Source organism: Puma concolor, chromosome B4, assembly GCF_028749965.1.
Source record: "Puma concolor isolate L17-30 chromosome B4, mPumCon1.1.hap2, whole genome shotgun sequence".
NCBI classification, from domain to species: Eukaryota; Metazoa; Chordata; class Mammalia; order Carnivora; family Felidae; genus Puma; species Puma concolor.
Genome location: NC_141673.1, coordinates 106,567,351 through 106,595,194, shown reverse-complemented (window position 1 = coordinate 106,595,194; position 27,844 = coordinate 106,567,351). Strand labels below are relative to the sequence as shown.

At 35.5% G+C, this 27,844-nt stretch overlaps 1 protein-coding gene and 1 pseudogene across 15 annotated transcripts in view; one reads left to right on the top strand and one right to left on the bottom strand.

Annotated features, from left to right (window-relative positions):
- ERC1 (ELKS/RAB6-interacting/CAST family member 1) overlaps positions 1 to 27,844 on the bottom strand; it is a 523,541-nt gene that overhangs the window by 251,151 nt on the left and 244,546 nt on the right. For 10 of the 15 annotated variants that reach the window (XM_086714405.1, XM_086714403.1, XM_086714407.1 and 7 more), the window contains one exon: positions 16,518 to 16,649. The exons of the other annotated variants lie outside the window; for them this stretch is intronic. In XM_086714405.1, the coding sequence (XP_086570531.1) occupies positions 16,518 to 16,649 (132 nt within the window). The remainder of the gene's footprint in view (positions 1 to 16,517; positions 16,650 to 27,844) is intronic. 15 annotated transcript variants of the gene reach the window in all.
- On the top strand, positions 12,364 to 12,531 carry LOC147579397 (thymosin beta-4-like; annotated as a pseudogene).

The following is a 27,844-nucleotide window of genomic DNA, read 5'->3' as shown; positions in this document are numbered from 1 at the left end:
AAGATTATGAGCCTTACCCTAAATCACAGCCAGTAAACAGAAGAACTAGAACCCATATCACTTGACTTCTGGTTCAGTGCACTTTATACTAGCCTTTATTACCTCTTATTCATTCATTTAAAAAGGTAGAAATAAGAGGAAAGGACAAGTGAATGCCAAAATAGAGCCCAGGACATGCCACACACAAAAACTATCTGTTGTGTAGGATAAATCCTGCTGTGCATATTTCTCTAGGAAAATATGTTTTATTGAAAACATCCAGGAAGGTGCAGCCAAGGAGAACATAAACTGCATATAAAAATCAGTGGGACGCCATCTGGCTTTCATGACTTCACCTTCAGCGATATCTTGGATGACTGCCTCTATCGTCAATAACTTGGTTTATCAAACTTCTCAGTAGGAGATAACAGAATAAGGGCCAAACACCCCAAGAACTCATTACAAGCAAACTAAATATCATCTGTTACAGATCTGCCACATAGATTCCAAAAGGGCTTCCCAGTGCAGTAGTGGTTATGCAGTTTAGTCAGAAAGTACAAAAATATGTCTATTTTGAAAACCAGTATCTATAGACTCTGGCACTCATCTTTGTGGTTCAATTTTGGGGTGTGCCAAAGTTTTATTTCTTTTCCACTTCAGTTAATTTTTCATTTGATTATAACTTCTGAAAACACAGATGTGGTCCTTTTGTTGAAGGAAAAGGAAAAACTCAAGCCAAAATTTAGAAACATAGGTATTTCTTGAAGTTCTGGGATAATATAATCATGTACTATTTTATCAAATAATTTTCAAGAGTAAAAACCTGTAATAAAAAAGGCAAACACAAAAGCATTACTTTAAAAACTACTGTTACAAACCACTCATGTGTAAAAAGATTTTTTTGGTCATGTGGTTATTTCCTGGGAGCTTCAGTCTCCCTTCAGAATTTCTTGTTGTCTACTGACCCCATCTGGCAAAATTATAGAGGAAGTTATAGTGACTAAAGCTACTGCCAAGCCAACCCTTTTATTTTATCTAAGGAGACATTTTAAGAGAAAAAAAGAAAACAGAAGATCAGATAAAATAATCTAAGGATTCTTAGCTTGATCCCTCTATAATACATAGGATGATAGGGAAAAACATGTAATATTAAAAAGGTCATGCCACTGAGTTTTAATGATTTTAAATTATTACAGGCTAAGCTCTACTCCCACTTAATACCATATATAGAATCTCCATATTTTTACTGCTCTGTTATTTATCTGTCTTCTTTTTCAAGTGTACTACATATGACTCCAACAAATGAACATCTTTCAGGGCTATCAGTATTCTAAATGACAGAATTCGTGTGCTGCCTTTTCACTGTTATTCTTCAAGATGCTTTTTAGTATTCTGATCTTTTATTGGAAAAGTTTTATTAAAACTCTGAGATCTTCTCTTTGTTTAATACAATGATAAAGTAATTACTTCAAAATCATATCCAACAAAACTGGATGAAAAACATTTTAAACAATACAAGGTAGTTTAAAACTTCAAGTACGGAGTTACTAAAAGGGGAGAAATGTCTGTTTAACCTATGCAAATTGGTCTTGAGACTACAGGTTTTCATTGTCTGCCATTCTTACTATCAATATTCAGAATATGATCCTACCAAAGGGGATAAAAAGGAGAAACTGAAGGAGAGTTTTAAAAACACATTGAGAGCTCCATTTTATTCACCATCTGACTTATCCCACATTTGTGAAAGTGGCTACAACATTAATAGGAAGTTTCAATTCTTCTTTTGAACATTCCTCCTCTGAGACATTTGAGTTTTTAGACCTACTGTTATTTGAACATATTTGGGTAATTTCCATTAATAAGTGGATTGAAATGCAGAATAACACTGGGTTGCCATTGCTACAGACTATATCATTCCCCTAACTTAAAGCCCATTTCATACATCTTTCTAAGATCAAAAGAAGGAGAAGTCTAAACATGGAGATTTCTGCTATGGCAGGGTATAGCCATTTAACTTCTTCTTTCAACAAGCCAGAGATGGCAGAATTCTCTTTGAAGTGGCAGCCCTGTTGGCCTTTGAAGTCCCTTGTCAATTGCAGAATGGCTCTGGTGGGGTTTGTTTTGTAGCCAGCTGTCACCATGAAGGCAGACATGACGTATTTCCAGCAGTCTCACTTCAGGGTCTGTCAAGTGACTGATTTCATAACCAGTCACCATAACAAAGGAGATTCAAACTCATTGACATTAGAGCAAGAGTCTACAATGAAACTTACTAAGTTCCCCTTGACAGAGCTTGATTTAAATACTGAAATGATTACACAAAGCCAATGAGAAAATGATTGTCAATTTAACTGTCACCATCTAAGATTCTTAGAATATTAATGTACTTTCCATAAGTTTATCAATGAAGTGGTTCATTAATAATATCTTGTTTTAAATGAAGCATCTTTGAACAACAGTACCTTCAATCTGCACTGACTAAAAACAATGACTTCTGCAGAAATCAGTAACCTGTTTTAAAAGCAGTTTATACTGCTAATTTACAACTGGATTTACTTCTAAGACTGAATGATTCTATGTAGTTCTGAGAAACATGTTTGTATTTATAATACTTTTAGACTGTTCAGCGACTTACCTCAAAAATCCCCAGCACTACCAACATAGAAAACAGTTTAAGACATAAAAGGATAAACAGTGGGAAAAAAATGGTAGGTTAAGAAACTTCTATCAACCATAAATGCAGCCCATTAGAGTACTACATATAAGGAAACAATCTTAAATTACAAAACCATCTTTAAGGCAGGAGAGATGAGACAAATCTTGAAAAACCTAATGCCAAGTTCACCAATGATAATCAGAAGTATTAGTTCCACTGGAAGGAAATAAAGCAAGATCAAAAACATTTTCATCCTAATTTAATCACAGTTTATATCTGTTCTGTAGAATGTTTTGATTTTTCTTCTTTGAGAGAGAGAGAGAGAGAGAGAGAGAGAGAGAGAGAGAGAGAGAGAGCACGTGCAAGCAGGGTAAGGGGCAGAGGGAGAGAAAGAGAGAATCTTAAACAGGCTTCATGCCCAGGGTGTAACCCGACACGAGGCTTGATCTCACAGCTGTGAGATTATGACCTGAGCTAAAACCAAGAATCAGACACTCAACTGACTGAGACACCCAGGTGCCCCAGACTGTTTTGAATTTTTACATGTTTTTATGACATGTAAAAACCGCTATTTCAGAGTTGAAGACTACATAATACAGAATACCACTTTTAGGTAGCTCCTACTATCTGAAAGATCAGCCACAATAGGACAGAGTACTGCACATTCATCCCATGAGACATAATAAGTCCTCTTATTTCCCACTGAAGGACAGGTCATGGATAATGAGGATTTCTATATTTTATTTTTTCCATTCTGGCTACCATGCTTTAAAATCACGCTTTAAAAATAACCTTTCAAATAATATCTATTCTAGTTCTTTAAATCTACAATTGTGAAATCTTTTGAGTTCTTCTGGTCAGATGACAAAGTGCTTCATCAAATCCTGTAGATAAGAGTTGAAAGAAAGAATAAAAACAATTCAAAATATTTTTGTAATAATTCAACATATTTTTGTAATAATTCAAAGTATTTTTTGTTAGCTAATGTAAAACTCATAAAACTGCAATTAAACTTTACATTGTTTAGTAAATAAAGCGACACTTCTATTACCAGAAGTGTAAACATTCAGGATGTCAGAATAAAATTTCACTCATTCACTCATTAATTAATTCATTCACTCAACAAGTCTTCCCTGAATGCCACTATGTATCAGACATAATGGTAGGTATTCAGGATACAATAGTAAACAAGACACAATCCCTGCCCTCAAGGAGCTTTCATTCTAATAGAGAAGATGGAAATAGTCTCTTAAAGTGACAGACAGTAAATAAGTAATAATAACACAGTGTTGCCAAACAAACAGTACAGGGTACTGCTGAAAAACATGGGAGAGACATGTAACTCAGACTCAGGAGATAAGAGAAGGTTTTATGGAAGGAGAAGTAGGATTTATCCAGGTAAGAGAATGAAATAAAGATGAAGACACTGCTTCATCCACAGGTGACACGTAGTTCAATAAATGCAAACTATTCTTCGTTCTTCTGCAAAAGGACTCAATGAGCACTGATGTTCTTTTTCTCTCCAGGAAACATTAATATATCAAAGAATTTCGTTAAGTGATTAAACACTAGTATTTATCATGATGACCAGCAGTTAATAGGTAAGCAATAAATGTCAATATATCAAGCCTTGTAATTATACTAAGAATAAAATTCTATGTACTTTCACTGTGTCACGTTTTCTAGTAATAATAGAGAGCAAAGAGGTACCTCCTCAATTTACGTGTATTTGAGAGTGACTGGTTTATAGTTTTTAGCTCATAGCACACTTCTAAGCTAAAGCCATGTATCCAACTCCCTACTGGACTTCATGGGAAACAGGGCACAGGTATCTCAAATTTAACCTACACATAGTTGAATCCCTACACTAAACTCCTCCTCCTCCAGCTTTCCCCATAGTTCAATAAACACCACCACCATCAACTTAGCTTTCATGGCAGACAACACGGGCATCAGCCCTGCCACCTCCTTCTCCTTCATCGTCCACATACAAAACATCAGCAAATCTTACTGCATCTACCTCCAAATAAATCTCTCCATTTTCACTGCCAACACTCTACTATGTTCCTGGATTATGCAGTATCTTCCTAACAGGTATTCCCCCTTCTACCCTTATTTATTTTTTCCCTATCCATTTTTCATATAGTTACCAGAATAATCTTTTCAAACTATAAAATGGATTTTCATCATTCTTCTGCTTAAAATGATTTAAAGGTTAACCATTATGATTAAGATAAAACCTGAAATCACTGATGTGACCATCCTACATAATCTGGTTTCTGCCTACCTCTGCAGTTTCATGTCATAGGATCTGTTCTCTTACTCCTTCATTTACTCACTCACTCATCTACCTACCCACTCAGCCACCAACTCACTTCTACTCAATTATTCTTCACTAACTGGTAGTTCTCTTTTTGCTCTATAGCATGACTATACCATGCTCTTACCATTATTAAGGTGTCCACACAAGTGGTTTCCACTGAAGTAAATTTCTTGACATTTTGAATCTAATTCCTATTGACTTTTCATGTGTCAATTTAAATACCAGTGTCTTAGAGATGCCTTCCCTGACCATTTATTCTAAATAAGTTCCCCTTGTTATACTTTTTATAATACTATACTTTTATTTGGCTATATCACAATCTCAAAGAGTAAGTTTATGCCTGTGATCATGTGATTAATCTCCATAACATATAAACACCAGGGGGAAAGGGACCATATTTTTTTGGTTCACTAATGTATTTTCAGTTTCTAACACATAGTAAACTCTCAATTAGCATTAATAGAATGTATAACAGAGTAATGGACTAAATGGTATCTTGGAGGCCATTAAACTATTCATGCTGGGATGGCATATTCTCTCTATGGACAAACACCTCTTTCTCACTTCTATAACCTTTCTACTCCTTTTTCCTATACTAATTCCATCACACATGCTATAAATTGAAGTGTCTAGTATTATACGAACACGGGGTAATACACACACATGCACACACACACACACAATTATGGTATCACTTTGAAAGTGACCTAGTCCTTTACTAGTCTAAAGGATTATTTCACCATTATTTCTTAAAGGAATAATTACTTTTGACAAACAGGTTTGTAGACTACAGATGTTTTCCCAAAAATGAAAATTAAAAAAGTATCAACTACATCAGTGCTTGTCCTTCTACATTATCAGTACTACAAAACTCTGTCAGGCTCAGGAGGAAAAATTAAATGGTAGTTTCTAAGTACACATGTATATATGGAAGTATCTATCCATCCAACACACTATGGAGTTCAGCCATCCAATACAGTAGCCACTAGCTATATGTGGCCATTTAAATTTAATTGAAATTAAATAAATGTAAAAATTTGGTTCTTGGGGCTCCCGGGTGGCTCTATTGTTTGAGTGTTCAACTTTGGCTCAGGTCATGATCTCATGGTTTGTGAGTTCGAGCCCTGTATCAGGCTCACTGCTATCAGTGCAGAGCCAGCTTAGGATCCTCTGTCCCCCTCTCTCTCTGCCCCTCCCCTGCTCATGCTCCCTCTCTGTCAAAAATAAATGTTAAAACAAATTTGGTTCTTCAGGGGCTCTAGCCACATTTTAAGTATTCAACAGAAACGTGTGGCTAGGAGTTGCCATACTGAACAGGAGAGATATAAAACATTTCCACTTGCTCAAAGTTCTACTGGATAGTGCTGGTATAAAGACTACCAGAGACTTTGGTAACAAATAAGCACCTATGAATAAAAATGTATATTCCTAGAATTCACTTAATATCAAAAGAAAAAAAGTAACTTCTGTTTGGAATTCAAATCTTTTTAATAGGGAATCTGAGCACCAGAGAGGGTACACTGCAACTGAAATAATCAACTTTTTTAGGTACTTTCAGTACACAGGAAATGTGTGTGCATATGCATCTAAGTGTTTAAGAGAAAAAAGACATGAATATTAAACAGATATTTCCAATTCAAGATTATGAGGATCAAACACAATTTTCTTTAATCTTAAATTTTCTGTATCTTCTTACTTCTAGGAATAAGCTCCAAGCATAATGTTCTCAAATCCACATTTTGTTTTAAATCGTGCTAATGAGAGTGTTATTTTTCTTTCCCTCCCTACGTTCCTTCCTAAAGGAAACCATAGAGTAATAAATGACTTTGTAAAACTGAAAGATAGCATTAGGATTCGATTTCACAGTACATATTTGTGCCGTTAACTAAAATCACTAAAATTATTTTTACGAGGAGAGCCTAAAAGAAAATTGGAAAATAAAGGACAGACTAAGATACTGAATTAACCTAAGACAGACTCTCAGAGGATGGATAACCCAGTGACAAGAACAATACCTTGTTGACTGACTTACTAGTTGGCTATGGCATTCCCAGGTGATACAGATATTACACATTTTAGGCTGAGCAATGGATTAAAACTTGCGACTTAACGTCACAAGGATTAAAACTTGATATATGGAAATGGGAACTTTTAATAAAAAGCATGTTATCACCAGTACTGAATCGACCAGGTGGGTCTGTAGATACTAAATTTCTCTGGGGCCTTAAGCCTTCCTTTAGAGCTATCAAGAGTCATGGTAGTAACAACAGAAGCTTCAGTCGTAGCTAATGTTCACTGGGTGCTTACTATATGCCGACTTTAAATGCTTTATACATACCACCTCTCTTTAGTGTGGCAGATATATTTAGTATCTTTGACAGCTCAGGCAACCAACACAAATAACTTGCCTGGGGGCACTTGGGTGGCACAGTCGGTCGAGCATCCAACTTTGGCTCAGGTTATGATCTCACAGTTGGTGAGTTCAAGCCCCATATCAGGCTCTCTGCTGTCAGCACAGAGCCTGCTTTAGATCCTCTGCTCCCCTCTCTCTCTGCCCCTTCTCTACTCTCTCAAAAGTAAATAAACATTAAAAAAAAAAAAAAGTAACTTGCCTACAATTACCATTTTTAAGTGATGGAAGCATAATTCCAACCAAGAATTCTAACCCAGAACCCACTTTCTTACCTATGTAGTACAACTTCTCTAAAGTTCTGGAGTAGCTTTATACTACAGAACCAGAGTGTACAATCTATGTACTTAACCTATCACTTCTGCCTTTCTCAGACTTGCTTCTCCTAACACTCACCATGACGAATTTCAACTTCACAGAATAAGAGTGTTTTGTCACATGAGATGAAAAAGCCTGAGGGAAAAACTGGTTTGAGGCAAGGAATCAAGAATTCTGGATTTGGATGGTTTCAGGTTGAGAAGTCAATGAATTATATGAAAAAAGGTATGAAGCAGACATGTATACAACTGTCTACTTCATTAGTTTGGACCTCAAAAGAGAAAAGTGGGCTGATCATAAATCTGATATGGTAACAATTTTATTACTTACACTAATGTAGCTATCATTTCTTTAGCATAATTTCTTGGTTTTTATCCTCAAACAAGTTTTTCCCTCAGGCTTTCTCCTCTCAGAAAATGGAACTACATCTGCCCAGCTGTCTAGCCAGAAATCAGAGAATCATCTTTATTCTCTCCTTCATCCTTATCCACACATACAATTTTATTTAGCTCTATTAGTCTTTTATTTAGCTCTATTTCCAAAAGACATTCTAAATCCATCCACTTTTCTCCATCCCCACTGCCACTATGTAACTTACTCACCTATTACCTAATTTAGAACTTCTTGCCTAAACCAGAAGCCTACATGATTTTGCTTGTACACCCACTAAATGTTTATATTAACTATGCTTTTAACCTGGTATCTATTTTTTTAACATAAGTTTAAAGAGTTGCAAAGAATGTGATTTCTTAGGAATGTTTTTTAATGTGTATTTATTTTTGAGAGAGAGAGAGTGAGAGAGGATGCTCATGTGTCATGCAAGCGGGAGGGGCAGAGAGAGGGAGAAAGAGAATCCCAAGCAGGCTTCTCACTGTCAGCGCAGAGCCCCACAAGGGACTCGAACTCACGAACTGTAAGATCATGACCTGAGCCAAAATCAAGAGTTGGACGCTTAACCAACTGAGCCTCCCAGTTGCCCTGCTTTCTTAGGTATTTAAATTTTATTTTTAAAAAATGAAGCATCACTCTTTTTCAAGAAAGTATCCAATTAAATGTAAATATTATGGAGACTTGATATCTTTTATCTATTTAAAAACTAACTGTAAAGACAAACTGTTCTTAATTAACTAAAAGTTTTTATGTTCCTTTTTCCTCTTTGACCTTATGTTTCTGTTCCATTTCTTCCTAAAATATTATACTGACATAATTTATTTTATGCTAGACTGTTTGTATAGATCCTGTCTCGTACTTCTGCACCAAAGATATATATATATATATAAATTTAAATTTCTTACTTATAAAATCTCCTGTGGTCACAACTCTATTAGTAAATTATTTCAAATTGAGTTATCATAACTACTATAACATAGAATCAATAGAAACTAACATACATATTTTATATTTTGAAAAAATATTAAACATAAAAAGTAAAATTTTATTAAAAATGTAACTTATCACTAAACATTTATCTTAATGAAAGTAATGAAACTTTTATTAGATATTCCTTGATAAATATTTCTTATTGGAAAAAAGACCTAGGATTCAGTACCAATTCTATTGTATGTTTCATTTCCATAGGTGTAAGCACTAAGAAACCTTTATATAAATAAGTAAATAGGAATGGAAGGAGCTTTTTGTTATAGCAATATCTCAAAATTTTGCACTCCTTCAGAATTATATGCCCCAAATCACATATTAGCCCATCATTAAAAATTATTTATAATTATCAGCTGGCAACTTAATTAGGTTATCCTTCAATTTTATTGGAAACAAAGAATTATAAACAATCTGAGGGGTTTTTTTTTTAATGTTTATTTAATTTTGAGAGAGAGAGAGAGGCAGAGCATGAGCAGGGGAGGGGCAAAGAAAGAGGGAGACACAGAACCCAAAGCAGGCTCCTGACTCTGAGCTGTCAGCACAGAGCCCGACGTGGGGCTCAAACTCATGAATGGTGAGATCATGACCTGAGCTGAAGCTGGACACTTAACTGGCTGAGCCACCTAGGCGCCCCCTGACTTTTCTGATCCATCTTCTTAACACTAATATTTGGAATTATCCATTTGTTACTGTTGCAGAGGGTTTTTTCCTCCTAGAGGAATATAAAATACTAAGATTCAGGAGAGGTGTGCCAATTGTAAAGTGAGGGATGCACACTGAAAAGAGAAGTGAAAAAAGAGAATCTACACATCTTAGATCAATTTGAAGGAACAGTATGTTTAGAAGCTGAAGACCTGTGCCCGTGCTCCTTTTTGGAAAATGTTCATGCATCTCCAAGTCTATGTGCACCTCAGTTTGAAGACCTCTGGCCCAGGCTACTCTAACAACTCATCTGATCTTCTTACGTCCACTCAGCCTTATTGAATCCATTTTCCAACCAGCAGTCAGATGACCTTTTAAAAACACAAATCAGTGGCACCTGGGTTGCTCAGCTGGTTAAGTGTCCAACTCTTGATTTTGGCTCAGATCACGATCTCACAGTTCATAGGTTCAAGACTCACATCGGGCTGTGCACTGACATTGTGGAGCCTGCTTGGGATTCTCTCTTTCCCTCTCTGCCCCTCTCCCACTCACATGAGCACTCTCTCTCTCAATAAATAAACTTTAAAAATTTCTTTTAAAAAACCCCACAAATCAGGGGCGCCTGGGTGGCGCAGTCGGTTAAGCGTCCGACTTCAGCCAGGTCACGATCTCGCGGTCCGGGAGTTCGAGCCCCGCGTCAGGCTCTGGGCTGATGGCTCAGAGCCTGGAGCCTGTTTCCGATTCTGTGTCTCCCTCTCTCTCTGCCCCTCCCCCGTTCATGCTCTGTCTCTCTCTGTCCCAAAAATAAATAAATGTTGAAAAAAAAATTAAAAAAAAAAACAAACCCACAAATCAAAGAATGCCATGCACTGATTAAACCTGTTTAACTGCTTCCACCATTCTAAAAAAAATAACCCTGACTTCTGGCCACCCCTTACATAAGACCCTGAACACCTTACACTGCTCCCACCCCCTAGTCATACCAGTTGTCCTCATTGTCCTCACACGTCTAGTTCTTTTCACCTTCCTGCTGTCGCAACACTGATTTCTCCCCACTATTCACATGGCAGGCTTCTCACCCTTTAAGACACAGATTAGGGTGTCTGGGTGGCACCCCAGGTTAAGTATCTGATTTCAGTTCAGGTCACGATCTCACGGCTCATAAGTTCAAGTCCTACATTGGGGTAAACCCCGCCCTTCTCTTTCTCTCTCTCTCTCTCTCTCTCTGTCCCTTGCTTACTTGCTCCCTCTCCCCCTACCCTTCTCAAAAAAAAAAAAAAAAAGACCCAGGTTAAATGTTACTTTCTCAGAGAATGCTCCCTGAGCATTCAATCAAAAATATGTGCTAACCTCTCCAAATTCACCAAATTATTGCCTATTACAGAAAATCTGTTCCTATTCTTTACAGACCTTCTGACAAATTGTAATTTAAAAAAAAAAATTTTTTTTTTTTTATTTTGGTTTAGGATCTGTATCTCTCTGCAGACTATAAGCTCTCTTAGGGGAGAGACCACATATTCATCACAATATATCACCCCAGACTACCACAGCACCACTGGATACTCAATAAAGATCTGTTGATCTGTTGAATGAATGAATGAATGAATGAGCAAGCAAACCCATGAAAAAATATTATCTGCTTAAATTCCTTCAATAGTTCTCCACTGCCTTGAACATAAAATGAAATGCTGGAGTAGAACATGAGACTAAATTTTCTTAAGCATGATCAGATTGCAGACACCTCCCTATCCCTCCCACAGTTCTCCCTCCCATAGATCATGCCATACATATTTATCCTAAATTATAGCTACTAACCACTATTTAAAGTTTCCTGGATGCTTCCAGTTTTCACATATGCTGATCCCTCTGCATGGAATATGGTGAATATCCTTCCACATCTTTTTTGCTTAGTTCTTTCTTTTTAAGACTCAGCTCATGCCAATGCATGGCCAATGCCATCTCCTCCAGGAAGCCTTCTATAGATCTCTCCAATCTGGATTGTATGCCTGTCCCTCCTCTTCTTATTCAGATCACTACCACGGCACTTACCAAACTGAACCATAATTATAGGTTCATTCTTCAGTCTTTCCAAACAAACTATGAACTTCTTGAGACAGAGGCTATTTTTATTACCTTTTTATTTCCAGTGCTTTCTGTAGAGTCTGGAAAACTACAAGGTATTCAATAAAAGTTTGTAGAAAGGGCAGCATAAGTAAAAGGGTCATTATTTTATTTTCTGAGCATTACTGCCACTTAATTTAAAAAATGAGAAATATAACTTACTATAAATATTCAGACCAGTACAAGACTATGTTTATATGACCAAAGAATAAACTGTCAACTCTGGGAATAGCTAAAAGTTAATAAGGCAATGGAAAAGTTTGAAGAGTACAATGATAGTTTGATTAGCATACATCACCTTCTGTAGGCTACCCAGTTACTAGTGATGCTTCAGTAGTGGCAACTGTTCTGTTTGAAAAAGTATTTGGGTATCATGGTGATAAATGCTGTGTAACTGACTGGATAGATTTGCAACCAATAGGGAATTTAATATATCTTTAAGAATAAAAAAAGAGATGGGACACTTGACAGTTTCCAGTTGCAGACTGGGCCCCATTCACTCATGTGCCTTGCTCCACTTCCTCCACAACTGTGTCTGACAAACCAGACATGACTGAGGATAAGAAATTTGATTAAGTCAAAATTGAAAAAGTTAGAAACACAAGAAAAAATCCACTGCCTTCAAAAGAAACAATAGAACAGGAGAAGCAAGCGAATCATAATGAAGCAAGCATTTGTCACCAATATGCACTGTACATTCCATAAGCACTGCCTTCTTATTTTACTTTTTTTTTTTTTTTTAGCTATTTAACTTTGCAAAATGCAAAGAAACTGGATCAAGTTTAAATGACTATACTGCCCATTTTCACAATAAAGAATCAAGAACTTCTGACAGGGAAGGCCAAAAGCCTGTCTTTCCCACCTGCCTGTCTAGCTGGCAGGAAAGGAAAAGAACTTGCATGTTGAAGGAAGAAGGTGGATAGTACAACTGTGAGATCCAGAGTAAAAACCAAGCTGGCCCAAGGTAGGCTGTAAAATGCAGTTTAATCAAGAGTGCCATTTTTTGTTGTTCAAATGCTTTTAATTACTGGAATGCATAATACCTGGGAAAAAATTTTTAAGATGTAATCCTAAAAAATGCTCATTAATCTATAAGTACCTGCATACAAATCACAGGTATAACCTTATGATCTTCTGGGTCAAAAATTTAAACTTAACATACAAGCCAAATAATATCAAAATGGCAATTTAAAAAATGAATACCACTATTAAAAATGAGATTTTAAAACAAAAGTCAGAACTCATGTAAATGTTAGTTATATTGAGAGGATATATCTTTATCCCTCAAAACATTAAAAAATGCACTTTAGGAACATATAAATCCAGCCTACTGAGCCACAAGAAAATGTCTTACTACGTTAGAGGGGTTTTTTAAATCCTTGATTAGCAATGTAGTTGTAAAAGACTTCTTCAAAAAATAATCTTAGTGAAGATATTTAAAGTATTCTTTTCAAGTTAAAAAAAAAAGCATTTCAAAAATTTAACCTTACAGCAGCACTGCTGAACTAAAGAAATTGCTCCCTACCTCCTCACAATTATGAGACTTAAGACAGCCAAAATTACTCTATTCTCATTTTAGGAAAATGGATTCTCATATTCAACAAAACACAAAACCTGCTAAAACTTGAGCAGAGAGAAGTTTCAGAAAAAGAAAATCCATGTGGAAAAGCACAAAGCAAAAGTAAAAGGAGCCCTTGGGTTTCCCTCCATGGGATTATATTCACTTTCACTTCTCCATTTGCGTTGGTTATAGGACATCTTCCTTCACTGGATCATTATATTTTTATATTTATATTTTATATTTTTATATCATTTATATTTTATATTTTTATATCATTATGTATCTTTATATTTGGGGGCATAGGCTCAATATGGAACAGCATGTATTGGGAATAAAGAAACTGTAATGGGATACTGTAAGAAGAAATGTTTTCCCTTGACCCTTTTTTGCCTCTCAAACTTTAAAAGGCTCTGTATTTTATTTTAGTAAGAGAGACTGTTCCCAAACAATTTTACTCTGCACTTTAAGAAATCAAGAAATGCAGATATTCTCCTTCTATTAGAGGGTGTTATTTCTTCTCAGAGGCTAAATTTAAGAGACAGAAATGTCCCTAGCCAAAAAAAAAAAAAAAGCTTTACCCATTTGTTTCAAATGAATATTTCTAGATTACCCTGGTGTATACAATTAATACATATAAGTAAAATTAACAGCAGAGCTGAAAGACAGAAAAAGATAAAAATAAAAGAACAGAAGATGACAGCAGGAGGGGACAGTGGATTAAGATTATATAGCCTCAGAAATACAAACATAAAAGAGGCTTCTTCATACTTTAAACCACTGAGAGCTCAAATGACTGGTCTCATGCAATATTTTACTCAATAGCTTCAGATAGGCAATCAGTAGCAGCATGGTAGAAAAGAAGAAAAAGATAAACAGGGAGGAGAGAAAGAAAAAAGCATGCAATTAAAAGCAAATTATATATAGCCACTTTGGAAGACAGTTTCACAGTTTCTCACAAAGTTAAATAAAATCTCACCATACAATCCAGCAATTCCCAGGTGTTTACCTAATTGAGTTGATAATTTATATCCATAAAAAAACCTACACACAATGTTTATAGAAGCTTTATTCATAATTGCCAAACACTGGAAGTAAATCTAGATGTTCTTCAGTAGGTAAAGGAATAAACAAATTGTAGCATTCAATACAATGGAATATTATTCAGAAGTAAAACAAAATGAGCTATCAGGCCACAAAAAGACACAGAAGAACCTTAAATGCAGAGGCTAAATGAAAGAAGCCAGTGTGAAAAGGCTACAAACTGTGTTTCCAACTATATCGACATTTTGGAAGAGGAAAAACTAGAGAGACAGGAAAAAGACCAAGGATTACGGAGGTGGAGGAAGGATGAATAAGTGGAGCACAGGGGACATTTAGGGCAGTGAAACTATTCTGAATGATACTGTAATGGGGAATACATGATATTATACATTTGGCAAAACCCAGAGAAGTGAACAAGATGAAGAGCGATCCAAAATGTAAGCTATGGACTAGTTAATAATGTATCAACACTGGCTCATCAATTTTAATAAATCTGTCACACCAATGTTAACACTAGGGAAAAGAGGTGGAGGAAGGAATATATGGGAATTCCATGAACTTTCTGCTCAACTTTTTTGTGAACTAAAAAAAGAAACTGATCTAAAATAAGTCTATTATAAATAAACAATACATAAACACATAAATTTATAAATAAATCTACCCCCCAAAAAGCAAATTATAACTAGGTTCACACAATAATACGTTTTAAAAACACATACCAGTTTACATGTCATAATGACAGGATGTATTATTAATTGTCAACATTTCTATGATTCCCAATATGTAAGACTTGTCATTATATAATGATTCCTAAACAGAAAAAAATCTTCACAGAAAGAAAAAAATGGGGTCATTTTGAAAATAAAGGTAAGAATGTACAAAAGGTAAAATCAATAAAAGAAAACACCTCTTCACCCTGGAACAATGACTGTCACCATCCCTTCTCTGAAGCTCTCCACTACCCAAGCTCTACTTAACTGTACATGAGGAAATATTCAAATTACAAGTGGACAAGGCATTTATGTAGGAACAAGGCACTGAAAGACATGAAAAGTTCAATCTCTGCTAATAAATATCAGTTTGTCTTTCTACACTTAACATTAAAGAAAACATATCCTCATACTAACAGTTAAGAAAGGACCTCCTTAAGGCACACACTACACCATGCCTGCTTTCAGAATGCACCTTCTTCCTTGTTATGCAACAGTATACCTTAACTCACAAGACCACTGGTGGTCTCATCATGGGGGTTCCCAAAAGATTCAGGTTACTCTCTCAATGAACTCTTTTTACCATATTTCTCCAACAAAGAAATGGAAAGGAAACAATAACTAAAAAAATTAAATGTCGCGATCTCTGTGTAAGGAAGATTCAAAATCTCTATTCATATTCTCAAAATGGAAACTGATATTAGAGACTTCACTTGTTAAAACCATTTTTCCATTCACATTTCCCATCTTTAGTTATTCCTCCTAACAAAAAAGTTAAAAGCCACTGCACAGGGATCTAAAAGATGTAGAAAAATATATAAAGCAAACACCACACACAGCAACAGTAGAACTCTTTAATAAGTCACCTCAGGGTTGAGACATACTGATTGGTTAGTCTCAAGTGTCATGATATCTATGTCCTTCATACTTGCTATTCACCTTTACTTGTTATAACTTTAACTGCTCTCTTGAACAAGGCAGGGTATAAATAAACTATCTGCTATTTAAAATTAACATTTTAACTCAGATCTGTTTGTGTTTTCCCATTCAATTTAAAAGCAGGATTGTGACCAGTCTTGCAACACACAGACAAGCTCCATTTCATCTCAACAGATACATGAGCATATACTACATAAATATATGTGAAATAAGTCCCAAATTATGAATGCAGAGATTTTTAACATCATAAGTCAATTAACATGAGCCAAGTCTTATGCAAACATAAGAATTCCAATTCTTATTTAGGTCCAAATACTTGTACCTGATGAAGTGCTTCTGAAACCCTATAAACATATGCAGAGTTTGCCTAAACTATACTGGTTGGGTTTTACCTTTTGTTTAACCAGCAGCATTGCCAGTAACTGTATAAAATTGCAGACCTGTTTTTCAGCACTGGTCCTGGCTGACTCCTCTTGTGCTAGCACCATTTCTCGCTCTGCAGTTATCTGTACACTTTCTCTTAGTGCTTCTTCCAGCTCTTCAATCCTGTCATCCTTCTTACGGAGACTGTCCTGGAAAACGATGGAAGACCAGGTGAAGTAGACTAATTAGTTAACCCAAGAGAGCCTATTTATCAAGAAAGGTTATTTGCTTATTAAATATTCTTCCCTTCAGAAATAAATCCAAGCCAGAAAGATATCTTCACAGAGGAAAGAACAAGGGAAGAAAAGAAGTCTAATAGGAGGTTGAAGAAGAATATTATTAAGAGCAAAACATCAAGTTATTTAAGCAAGAGAAACTTGTGATGGAATTGTTCTCTGTAACACAGAGAATAAAACCGTGTTAAGCAGCACACACAGCAAAGGCTTGATTACTTAAAAACACAAAGCGGTTTTTGAACTACTCTCTAAACTGGGCTTTAAGCCAGCTTTGATGAAGCCTAAGTAGTAAGACACAATACGAAAACATTCTCTCTCCCTGAAAAGTTCAGCCTAGATGAAAAAGTTAGATAAACAGCATGATTTTTCAGATTATATTCTTCATATAGACACTCATTAGCAAACTAATTTAGAAAAAAAGAAATGAAAGTGATGTTTCCTAATGATTTCAAGACAGCAAAGTTTTCTCTTAATTTCATATGAGAAAACTAAAAATGATAACTGGATATAAGTGATCTGGCTAAGGATGAGTAATTTCATTAGCCAACCAATTCCCACTAGCATTGATATTCTAAATAAGCTGAAAAATTAACTCCTGGGAAGGTAAATATGGATTTCTATCAGAAAGACAAAATCCTATAGGACTTTAAGAACATGTAATAAAGGAAAGATCTTAAAATAAGAAGGATAAATGAAGCAAAGGCCAAGCAATATTAAGAATTAGATTCATCAGATTATAAGCATTTCCTCTTTAAATTCTTCTAGAACCAAAAGATTAAAAATAAAGTGCTGCCTTTTATTAATACAATTAAATTAAAAACACAAGAACAAGAGTTACTAAAACATTCTCCAACTTTCAGAATACTTGCCATCAGTAAAAGATATGAAAGGATTTTGTCTTTTTTTGTACAACTCTCACTTAATTAGATTGTAGTTCACTTTTATAAGTGCAAGGCACAGAAAGTCCTTCCTAACAACTTTGTCTTCAAAAATCCAGAACTTGAAATCTGTCAAAGATTAGTCAGATTTTTCTTCCAGCACTAAAAGAATAGCATCTTTAAAAAAAAGAATATTCACATTTCAGTAATGCATGCCATGTCCCCCCCCCCTTTTTTTAAGTGTTCATTCTTCTAGTAGAAAATGTTATAAAATACCCTGATTTGGTCCTGTAAGTAAGGTTCTGCCTTGTACAGGACAGTTTAGCTCTATCAAAAAATGCTTTCTTGAAATCTTAATGCTTCCAGGTGGCTTGCCATGAGTAGCAGAGTGCAGCTTCTAAAACCGTTGAAGCTTCAGCTGAAGGTTCCTAAAACAACGCCAGGGGAAATGAAATGATGCCAGTCAAAACAAAGGCCAAGGTAGTTTCAATTCAAAGAAAATGAAATGTAACAGAAGGATTATGTAGAAAGAGACAGATCAGTGAGTTCAGTCCTCTCAAAATGTCTAATGAATAACTTTATTTGTAGTAACATGGGATTTTGAATTACAAATTGTAAGCAAAAAGAATCACTAATGTTTCCCATTATCAACTGGTTGTGAATAACTCAGAATTATGTTTTTGTCCGGTCAGTTATTTTCTTCGCTCTTAAGCTGTCTTTTGAAGATCTCCTGAGAGGCTTCTGTTATTCTAATCTAAATTATCCCAAAGAACTTCCCAGAACCTATTTCAAACAAACAGGCTTATCTGCATTTCTGCATGGACTGCAGCTTTGCAGTTTTATCAGTAAAATTTTTTTAGAGAGAGTTTACTTAATAATTTATCATAATGCAGATAATCAGTACAGGTTTTCATACTGAAAGTTTCATCAAAACCAGTAAGAAAATCAGTCTATCATATGAGCTCAGTGCACCAGGCCATTTATTTAAGCAAAGTTTTCCAGAGGGGGCACCTGGGTGGCTCTGTCGGTTAAGCATCTGACTCTTGGTTTTGGCTCAGGTCATGATCTCAAGATTTGTGAGTTAAAGCCGCACATTGCGCTCTGTGCTGACAGTGTGGAGCATGCTTGAGATTTCCTCTCTCTGTCTCTCTCTCAAAATAAACTTAAGAAAAAAAAATTTTTTTCTAAAAGTTTTCTGGACTTTGTGGTAAACAAAGCCTTGCTCAAAATCTGTGTCCATAATAAGGACAAAGAACAAAAGCCAAGAAACACCATAAATAAAAAGAAGAAAACTATTAAACGATATTCATGAAATACGAAAAATTACATAACTTATACTATCTAAGATCAATGTAAAACTAAGTATGGAACCATTTGCTCTAAGGAAGCTGTAATAAACCAGGGTAGTAACAGAAGAATGAAGACACCAAATACCCTCATCACCTTCAAAACCAACACCAATAAAGTCCATAACTACTTAATCTGTCTAGTGAGTAAAATTTGGCTCCAGCTTTATTTTCAGAATCTTAATAGATGTTTGATAAGGTAAACAAGGAAGTTTCCTTTGTACTGAATTACACACCTTGAAACTGTTTCATTTAATAAAATATTAATGAGTTTTTAATAAATTAATAAAATATTAATAAATTTTCATTTAATAAAATAAAATGAATCTGTTTTAATAAAGCATCTAAATGCCAAAAATGAATAGAATCTTTCAGTTCTACAAATACTGGCACACTGGCACACCTAAACACACTGACAGATCATATTTATAATTATCTGTTCTTGTTGTTACACTTTCGGTGACATTTTCTATACTTAGACCATAATATGGGTATTCTCTCTCTTTTGTTTTAAGTTTAGAATACTAGAGAAAAGATTTTTAAAAGTTTGGAAAGACCAAAAATGATCACCCACAAAGAATAAAAAGTTGGAAGGTACTGGAATGTTTTATTGGAAACACATTAGGGAACTAGAAGACCACTGAAGTAATACCTTCAAAACTCTGAAGGAAAGATGCTTTCCGATCTAAAATTCTATATCCGAACTATCATTCAAATGTAAGGGAAGAATTTACTTCACACCACAAACTCTCTCAGAAAGTTAGTAGGAATGTGCTCCAACAAACTTAAGAAGTAAACATACAAAGAGGAAGACATGGGATCCAGAAAAAAAGGAGTCTACCACAAATGAGTGGTGAAGGGAACCTAGAGGTAATGACAAGCTTAGAGAATAACTACAATTTGGAGGAGAGGATAGATACTCACAGAACGGTGTTTCCAAGAAAAAATGGTGGATGAAGAGATTACCAGGTTAATAAATAAGGGCTGATGTATTCTACAATAGTACCAATAATGAAAGGAATGTTAGAGTAGGAGAAAGGAATTTGGGAATAAACTGGTGATATGTATACAAATACATAATAAAACAAATTTAAAAACCGAAAGCTGTTGTTATCAACAGGAAAAACTAAAGGTAAACTAAAGGAAATGTAATCATAATATACTACGTGCTTGAGACATAATAAAGTAAAACTTAATAAACTACGAGATGGAAGGAGGGAAGTGTGTGTGGTAACTTGCATTAAAAGGCTAATTCCTTATCATTCACGGTAAGAAGTCAGTAGGTAACTAATGTCCAAATAAGGAAAATAAGAAAACAACAATATAAGAATGTTATTTGGAAAGGGAGAAGTAAACAGAAGAAACAACCAAAATGGTGAAAGTACTTGTCTCAGGGGAGCAGGAATCCAGGTTAGACAAGAATGAGGTTGAGGGCTATCACAATTAATTGTCAGCCATGTAGCATTATTTCACTTTGTAAATGATATAAATAGGTATTGTTCAGAAAAAAAAAACCAATATCAAATTTAAAAATATGTTAAAAGAGAAGCACATAATGCAAATAAATTAGTAAAAATACAAGAATTTCTGGCAATAGTTATAAATGTGGTAACTATTTCAGGTACGGATACTCTAAACATATGGGTTAACTATACACTATAGGGGCGCCTGGGTGGCGCAGTCGATTAAGCGTCCGACTTCAGCCAGGTCACGATCTCGCGGTCCGTGAGTTCGAGCCCCGTGTCAGGCTCTGGGCTGATGGCTCAGAGCCTGGAGCCTGTTTCCGATTCTGTGTCTCCCTCTCTCTCTGCCCCTCCCCCGTTCATGCTCTGTCTCTCTCTGTCCCCAAAATAAATAAACGTTGAAAAAAAAAATTAAAAAAAAAAAACAAAAAAAACAAAAAAACTATACACTATAGAAAGAGAACAGTCTAGGCAAATATACTGCAAGATGGTGCTAATGGTGAAAAAACATATACGAATTTTAAGGCACTCTTCCTCTTTTTTTATTCAAAAGTTGAATTTTTTCATGCCAATAATTTGTATAGCATGTCAAAATTATCAGAAATTCTTTTCCGGGGCGCCTGGGTTGCTCAGTCGGGTAAGCGTCCGACTTCGGCTCAGGTCATGATCCTGAAGTTCATGAGTTCGAGCCCCGTGTCAGGCTCTGACAGCTCAGAGCCTGAAGCCTGTTTCAGATTCTGTATCTCCCTCTCTCTTTGCCCCTCCCGTGTTCATACCCTATCTCTCTCTCTTTCTCTCAATAATAAAATAAATAAATTAAGAAATATTTTTAAAGAAATTCTTTTCCAGTCATTAGGTAATGATGGTATATTTTAATAAGAACATTTTTGAGATAAAAGTTTAAACATCCCAACAGCATATGTGTAAGACACAGCACCAAGCCCTAATTCAAATAGCACTAACTATTCTGACAACAGAGAAAAACAAACTATGGATTTAAAGGAAGAAGAATTCAGCATATGGCATATCACTTTAATACCTAAGATATAAAGTGCCTAGTATTAGCTGTTTATTGTAATATAATAAGTTGCCTCAAAACATAGCGCTTAAAACAACACTGAACATTTTTTTAATCTCACACAGCTTCTGTGGGTCCGGAACTCAAAAACAGCTTAGCCAAACAGTTCTGGTTTCTCATGGGGTTACAGTCTATACGTCAGTCAGGATTCAGTCCTCTGTTTCCATTTACATGGTTGGCAAGTTGGTGAAAGCTATTGGCAAGGGGTCTCTGTTCCTCTCCACAGGGCTGCCTGAGTGTCATTACGATATGGCGCCTAGCTTTCCTCATAGCAAGTGATCCAAGAGAACAAGGCAGACGCATCAATGTCTTTTATGTGACTTCAGAAGTCACATACTATCACTTCTGACATTTTCTACTGTTCACACAGACTAATCCTGACACAATGTAGGAGAGGTTACACAAAGGCTCAAACACCAGGAGGTGACAATGATCTGGGGCCATCTTGGAAGATGATTATCATAGCATGTTAGAGTATACCTTTAGTATAAGAAAACTGAATTATCAAATGAAGCAATGAAGCATGACAACAGTGAATATCATAACTGCTTGAGAGTAGAATACCTGTTAGGATAACAGGGTCTTACTAGAAAGACATAGCTTTTGCTATGAGAGTATATTAAAATGGAACCAAATTAACACTAGATTACCTAAAATGTAAAAGACAGATATTAAGCAGACTTCACAAAATTGGGATATCCATTGGCTATCAGCAAAATATACATTTTGTCAACAATTATTCAGAATAAAACTCATGATGGGATTGAGTTCTAATGAAATATTTGTTTTATAAATTTTTTAAAATGTTTGTTTCTGAGAGAGAGACAGAGACAGAGAGACAGAATCTGAAGCAGGCTCCAGGCTCTGAGCTGTAAGCACACAGCCCAATGCGGAACTCAAACTCACCAACTGAGAGATTGTGACCTGAGCCGAAGTCGGAGGCTTAACCAACTGAGCCACCCAGGCACTCCTCTAGTGAAATATTTTCTTATGATTATGGTAAAAATTAAAGTAATCCAACTTAATTTGTTAGTAGTTCAGTACTAAGAATACTCAATATGCCAATCAATCAAAGGTCAACTGAAAAAATTACTGGGCAAATGTTTAAATAGCTATATGTAATAGAGAATACTAATAGGTTTAGTCCTCACATTTTAGTTAAGTTTCTTTCTTTTGGAAACAAACCCATTTTTAAGGAAATTGGCCCTCACCTATGAATTCCCTATGAATTTTCATTATAATTGATTTTACTCTTAAGGGGGAAAAAAAATCACAAAATTTAGCAAAAAAAAACAGTCTAATTTAAAATTACATAGAGAGGAATTATTTGTACTATTTGGAGTTAGCCAACTGTCTAGCCCTCACTATTTACAAAAACGTTAAATTGGCAGGGTGGGGGGAAAAAACCACATAGAGGAAGAAACTTCCATTTCATTCACCTGCTCTAACTTGGAATTTCACTCTAACGAATTTAGGCAACCTTAAATTTAGAATGTACTGTATACCACAGACAACTCACTTAAAAGCCATCTGGAGACAGGAAAGGAACATGCTTTACCATTTTAAATAGTTTGTATCACTTAAAATGAGAGCAATATCTTTAGAATTTTACTTCAACTGCTGTAAGTTACGTTTGCACTCATCAAAACTAACAAAGACCAGTTTTCCTACCATGAGATTAGGTGCTGAAGCCTACTTACTATGACAACTACACTTATCAAATAAGGTCAAATAAGATCACTTCATTTACAGAATATAGGGTTCAAAGCAGGGGGTGTGTATGACTAGTTTTGGGGGTATGGTAGAGGGAGAGAGGAAGTGGGAAGCTACCAAAGAATTCTTCATATCCTTAAATAAGACTCCTATAGTCGAATGAGATTAGGGCAAAAGCTGTGGCAGCTGTAACTTGAGGCAAATTAACAAGAAGACCAGATTCTAGCAAATCCCATACTACTAATTCCCCTAATAGACTCATCTGAACTTTGCTTCTTGACATCAGCTCTGTCAACATCAACTGTATACCACTGCAGCTCTAAGACTCTAGTCTCCACAGCCTTTCCTTCAAATCAAACATTCGTTAAGGACAGCAAAGGCAAACCAAACAAAAAAAAACCCAGCAATTAAAAATAATTTTTTGTTCTCTTCAAATATCTTCCTCACAATTAAAAGGAAAAACGGTACAATACTACAGTACCATAAAAAGAAGTCACCTGAGGAGCACTTGGGTAGCTCTATCAGTTAAGCGTCCAACTTCGGCTCAGGTCATGATCTCATGGTTTTTGAGTTCAAGCCCAGAATCAGGCTCTGTGGTGACAGCTCAGAGCCTGGAGCCTGCTTTGGATTCTGTGTCTCCTTTTCCCTCTGCTCTTCCCTCCCTCCCTCCCTCTCTCTCTCTTTCTCAAATATAAACAAACATAAAAAAAAAAAAAAAAGAAAGAAAGAAATCACTGGATAATGACAGATCTTCTTAAGCTTCTCCCTCTGTCAACAGCAGAGGGAAGGTCACTGCAAATCTCACAAAGATTCTCCAAGGTAACCCAGCCTCCCATGTTCACTCATCACTTTCCCAACTTGAACTCTGCCTTGGTTATGGAGGTCATTTACTTGGGTTAATAGTAAGAGTTGCTTCTTTGGAATAAACACCACTTATCAGAGAAGCTTTAACATGTTCTGAAAGATATTAATGTTAACTGCTATCCATTATCCTTAACATAAAGAGACAGTAATTTTTTATTACTCTCAACCCCACTGCTTATTCTTCCTCTCTTTTCCCCATCCTCCAAGCATACAAACACATGCAGAAGATTTCATTAGAATCATTCAACATGTCAGAATTCAATTACCAACTGCTTAGATGCAAACTGGGAGAAAAAAATTGAAGCTAGATGCACTGATGAAGTCAATTTTATGAAAAGAAAGTCACCCTAACACAGAGACAGAATTTGGTTATACACCAACTATTTTTTATTTTAAGGAAATGCTTTGGCATAAAATTTAAAGGTATTTTCTTCCCCCTTCTGTCCATAGTCCCTCAAACATCTCCCGCACTCAAAGTTGAACTCTGTTATAACCTTAATTTTTAAAAATCAAAGTCAAACAAGAGCAGATGCATTTCATTAAAGAAAGAGAAATATATACATATACAATGGTGCTTATTTATTTATTTGAGGGGGGAAGGGCAGAGAGAGAATCCCAAGCAGGCTCCGCACTGAGAGCATGCACCCCTACATAAATTTTACAGAATATATAGTAAAAATATCCCATGTAGATGAGCCAGGTTTTTATCTTAAAAATTCTGGTATCAAAAACTTGAGTAAGGACTTAGGGTTAGCCTAATCCTAGTACATGTCTCCTGTGATCAATAATGCTTATAGAGGGGCACAGGGGTAGTTGACTGAGTGACTGACTCTTGATTATGGCTCAGGTCATGATCTTGTAGTTTGTGAAATTGAGCCCCACATTGGGCTCTGTGCGGTCAGATTCCTTCTCCCTCTCTCTCTGCCCTCCCCCTGCTTGTGTGCATGCTCTCTCTCTCTCAAAAATAAAGTAAAATAAAATATAATGCTTATTAAAAGAACAAGCATAAATTTTCAAAGTCTTTACCAAACATGCCAAAGATAACCTTTTATTTAAAATAATGAATAACTGATGTGGTCTATAAGAGGATGACTTTTGCCTTTGAGGTCTTAGCAAAAGGGATATATAAAGCCTGCTTCTGCTCTCTCTTAAAAATAAGAATCCTATTACAGACTTCACTTTCCAAATACAAAGGAGGAGTTTCCACAACAACACAAAGGAAAGGATTAAACCATTCATTTTACTGAGGTGAGGATATAGTACTTGTAAGAATTTTAGTGCCAAATGTAACTTTAACCAGCCATTATTTTATGGGGAGCATTCTTATAATAAGCTAAAGGGATGTGGCTAAAAGTTCCCATAGAATAGGGCTAACCTTTGGGCACCTGGGTGCCTCAGTTGGTTAAGCATCTGAGTTCAGCTCAGGTCAGATCTCAATGTTCATGAGTTCAAGCCCTCCATCGGGCTCTGTGCTTATAGCTCAGAGCCTGGAGCCTGCTTTGGTTTCTGTGTCTCCTTTTCTCTCTGACTCTCTCTCTCAAAAATGAATAAATATTTAAAAAAAAAAAGAGAGAATAGGGCTAACCTTAACAGTAGGAAGCATCTTAGTAGACTACACATGAATATTATCAGTAAACATTCTTTCAGTAAATTTCACTGGCAATCAAATAGAACTGAACTTTGGCCAGAGAGAAAAGTATCTGCAGAGTCTATTTCAACCACTGTAGAGTTCCTTAGAATAAATTTATGACTTGTTTTTTGTTTTCTAAATGGTAAAAAGCAGCACAGTTTGGGCTAAAACCTTTTAAAAACTGCACACATGCCAAAAATTTGAGTAGGTGCTTCACCTACAGGAAAGCCAAATTTTCAACTTAATTCCAGCAACTATGTACAAGGTTGTAAAAATGGACCTAATTTGTATATACTTTTCCAGTGTGATCCCTAAGTCCATTTAATATTTCTTGAGAACACCATAAACACCCACCTATGTCCATATTCTAGACAGAAAAAGACCTATTTTGCCAAAGAAAAAAATTAAAGAGGAAGAAATGACATAGGATTAAATCTTTAAATAGGTCAAGGAGAATATCTGTTAAGGAACCAAAATTGATTTTTACAAGAACATCATTAATATATTACAGGTACCTAATATATTAGGTGACACATCACATACTATTTCTAGAAAGAGATCAGAGAATCTTAATTTTTTTAATGTTTTCTTAAATAATTACCCCCATGGCCAATGTGAAAACCAAACATAAGTAGTCTTCATTTCAGAAAGGAAAAACATCTCTTACCCAAATGGAAGAATGTTTGCTTTTGATACAGCAAATCCAATCAATTTTTAAAGAAAAACACAAATGTTTCACTGATAATGCTTCTGAAAAGAGAATATGTCTAAATATACATAAAGTTTTCCTGTCACTATTTCTATTGTTTTCATTTTCTTTGAACTTTGTTGTTAATATTCATTGGTCTCAGGAGAGCTGACTCACAAGAGCCACAGTGTTCTTTCAGCAGTCCCATTAATCTCTGTGACAGTACCCTCTCTCAAGGTTAAATTCAAATACTTATCTTTGTTATAAATAAAAACAAAGCACCAAACCACTATCAAACCAAGCTTCATCCCTACCCACCTTCAGTCTACTTTGTCTTATTATTAGAATATGACTAAAACTTGTAGTTTTGTCAAAAGACAAAGTGAGTGTTACTACTTAAAAAATAAAAACATGTAAGGTAAATATTCTCAACTAACTGCAGATAACATTTCTTTGTTAAAATATTTGAAGTCCTGGGTGCCTGGGTGGCTCAGTTGGTTGGGCGGCTGACTTCAGCTCAGGTCACGATCCTGTGGTTCGTGGGTTTGAGCCCCGTGTCAGGCTCTTTGCTGACAGCTTAGAGCCTGGAGTCTGTTTCGGATTCTGTGTCTCCCTCTCTCTCTGCCCCTCCTTTGCTCATTCTCATTCTCTCTCTCTCAAAAATAAACATTTAAAATATGTGTGTGCGTGTGTGTGTGTGTGTGTATATATATATATATAATTATTCCTTAAAGAGTAATCTATGAAATTTTAAAGACTACTAGAATGCTAAATATTGTAGCATCATACAATTTTTTTTAATTTGTAACTTAAATTTTATTATAACAATTATAGCTGCAGTTAGTGAATGGCTGCCTATGTAAAACAATATTTAAGAAAGGCTGAAAAGATATGTTTAAAACAGCCCTTAACCTAAGGCAGATATAAACTAGCACAGAAGAGAAAGTGATTAAATCATACAAAAGCAATTCTAATATATTAAAAAGTATAAAATGACAAAGTATAATTAAACATATAGGCTGAGGAACAATAGATATGACAATAACAAAACAGGGTACAGATCATAAACAAAGATTAATTTTAAGCCAGAATGTTTAGGTGGTAAAACTGGAAATCCACCGGGAAAAGATTCTGTATAAGAAAAAGAGCATAGATTAGAAAATCAACAAACTGTATTTACGAAACATCAACACTATAGCTTCTCTAGAATATAGTAGCTATACTAGGAAGTATCTCACCTAAAAATGAGGTTAGAAATACTTAAAGGTTTGGTTGATGGGAGACTCCAAAGGCCAGGCTAAGATGCTTGTGAATGAGTGTTCTGGACATCTATCAATTCAACTGAAATCAATAAACACTTTTAGAGAGAACCAACTATGTACAACATACCAAGACCTAATTCCCAAACTCAAATATATGGGGGAAACAACACACAAATTATTAGTATG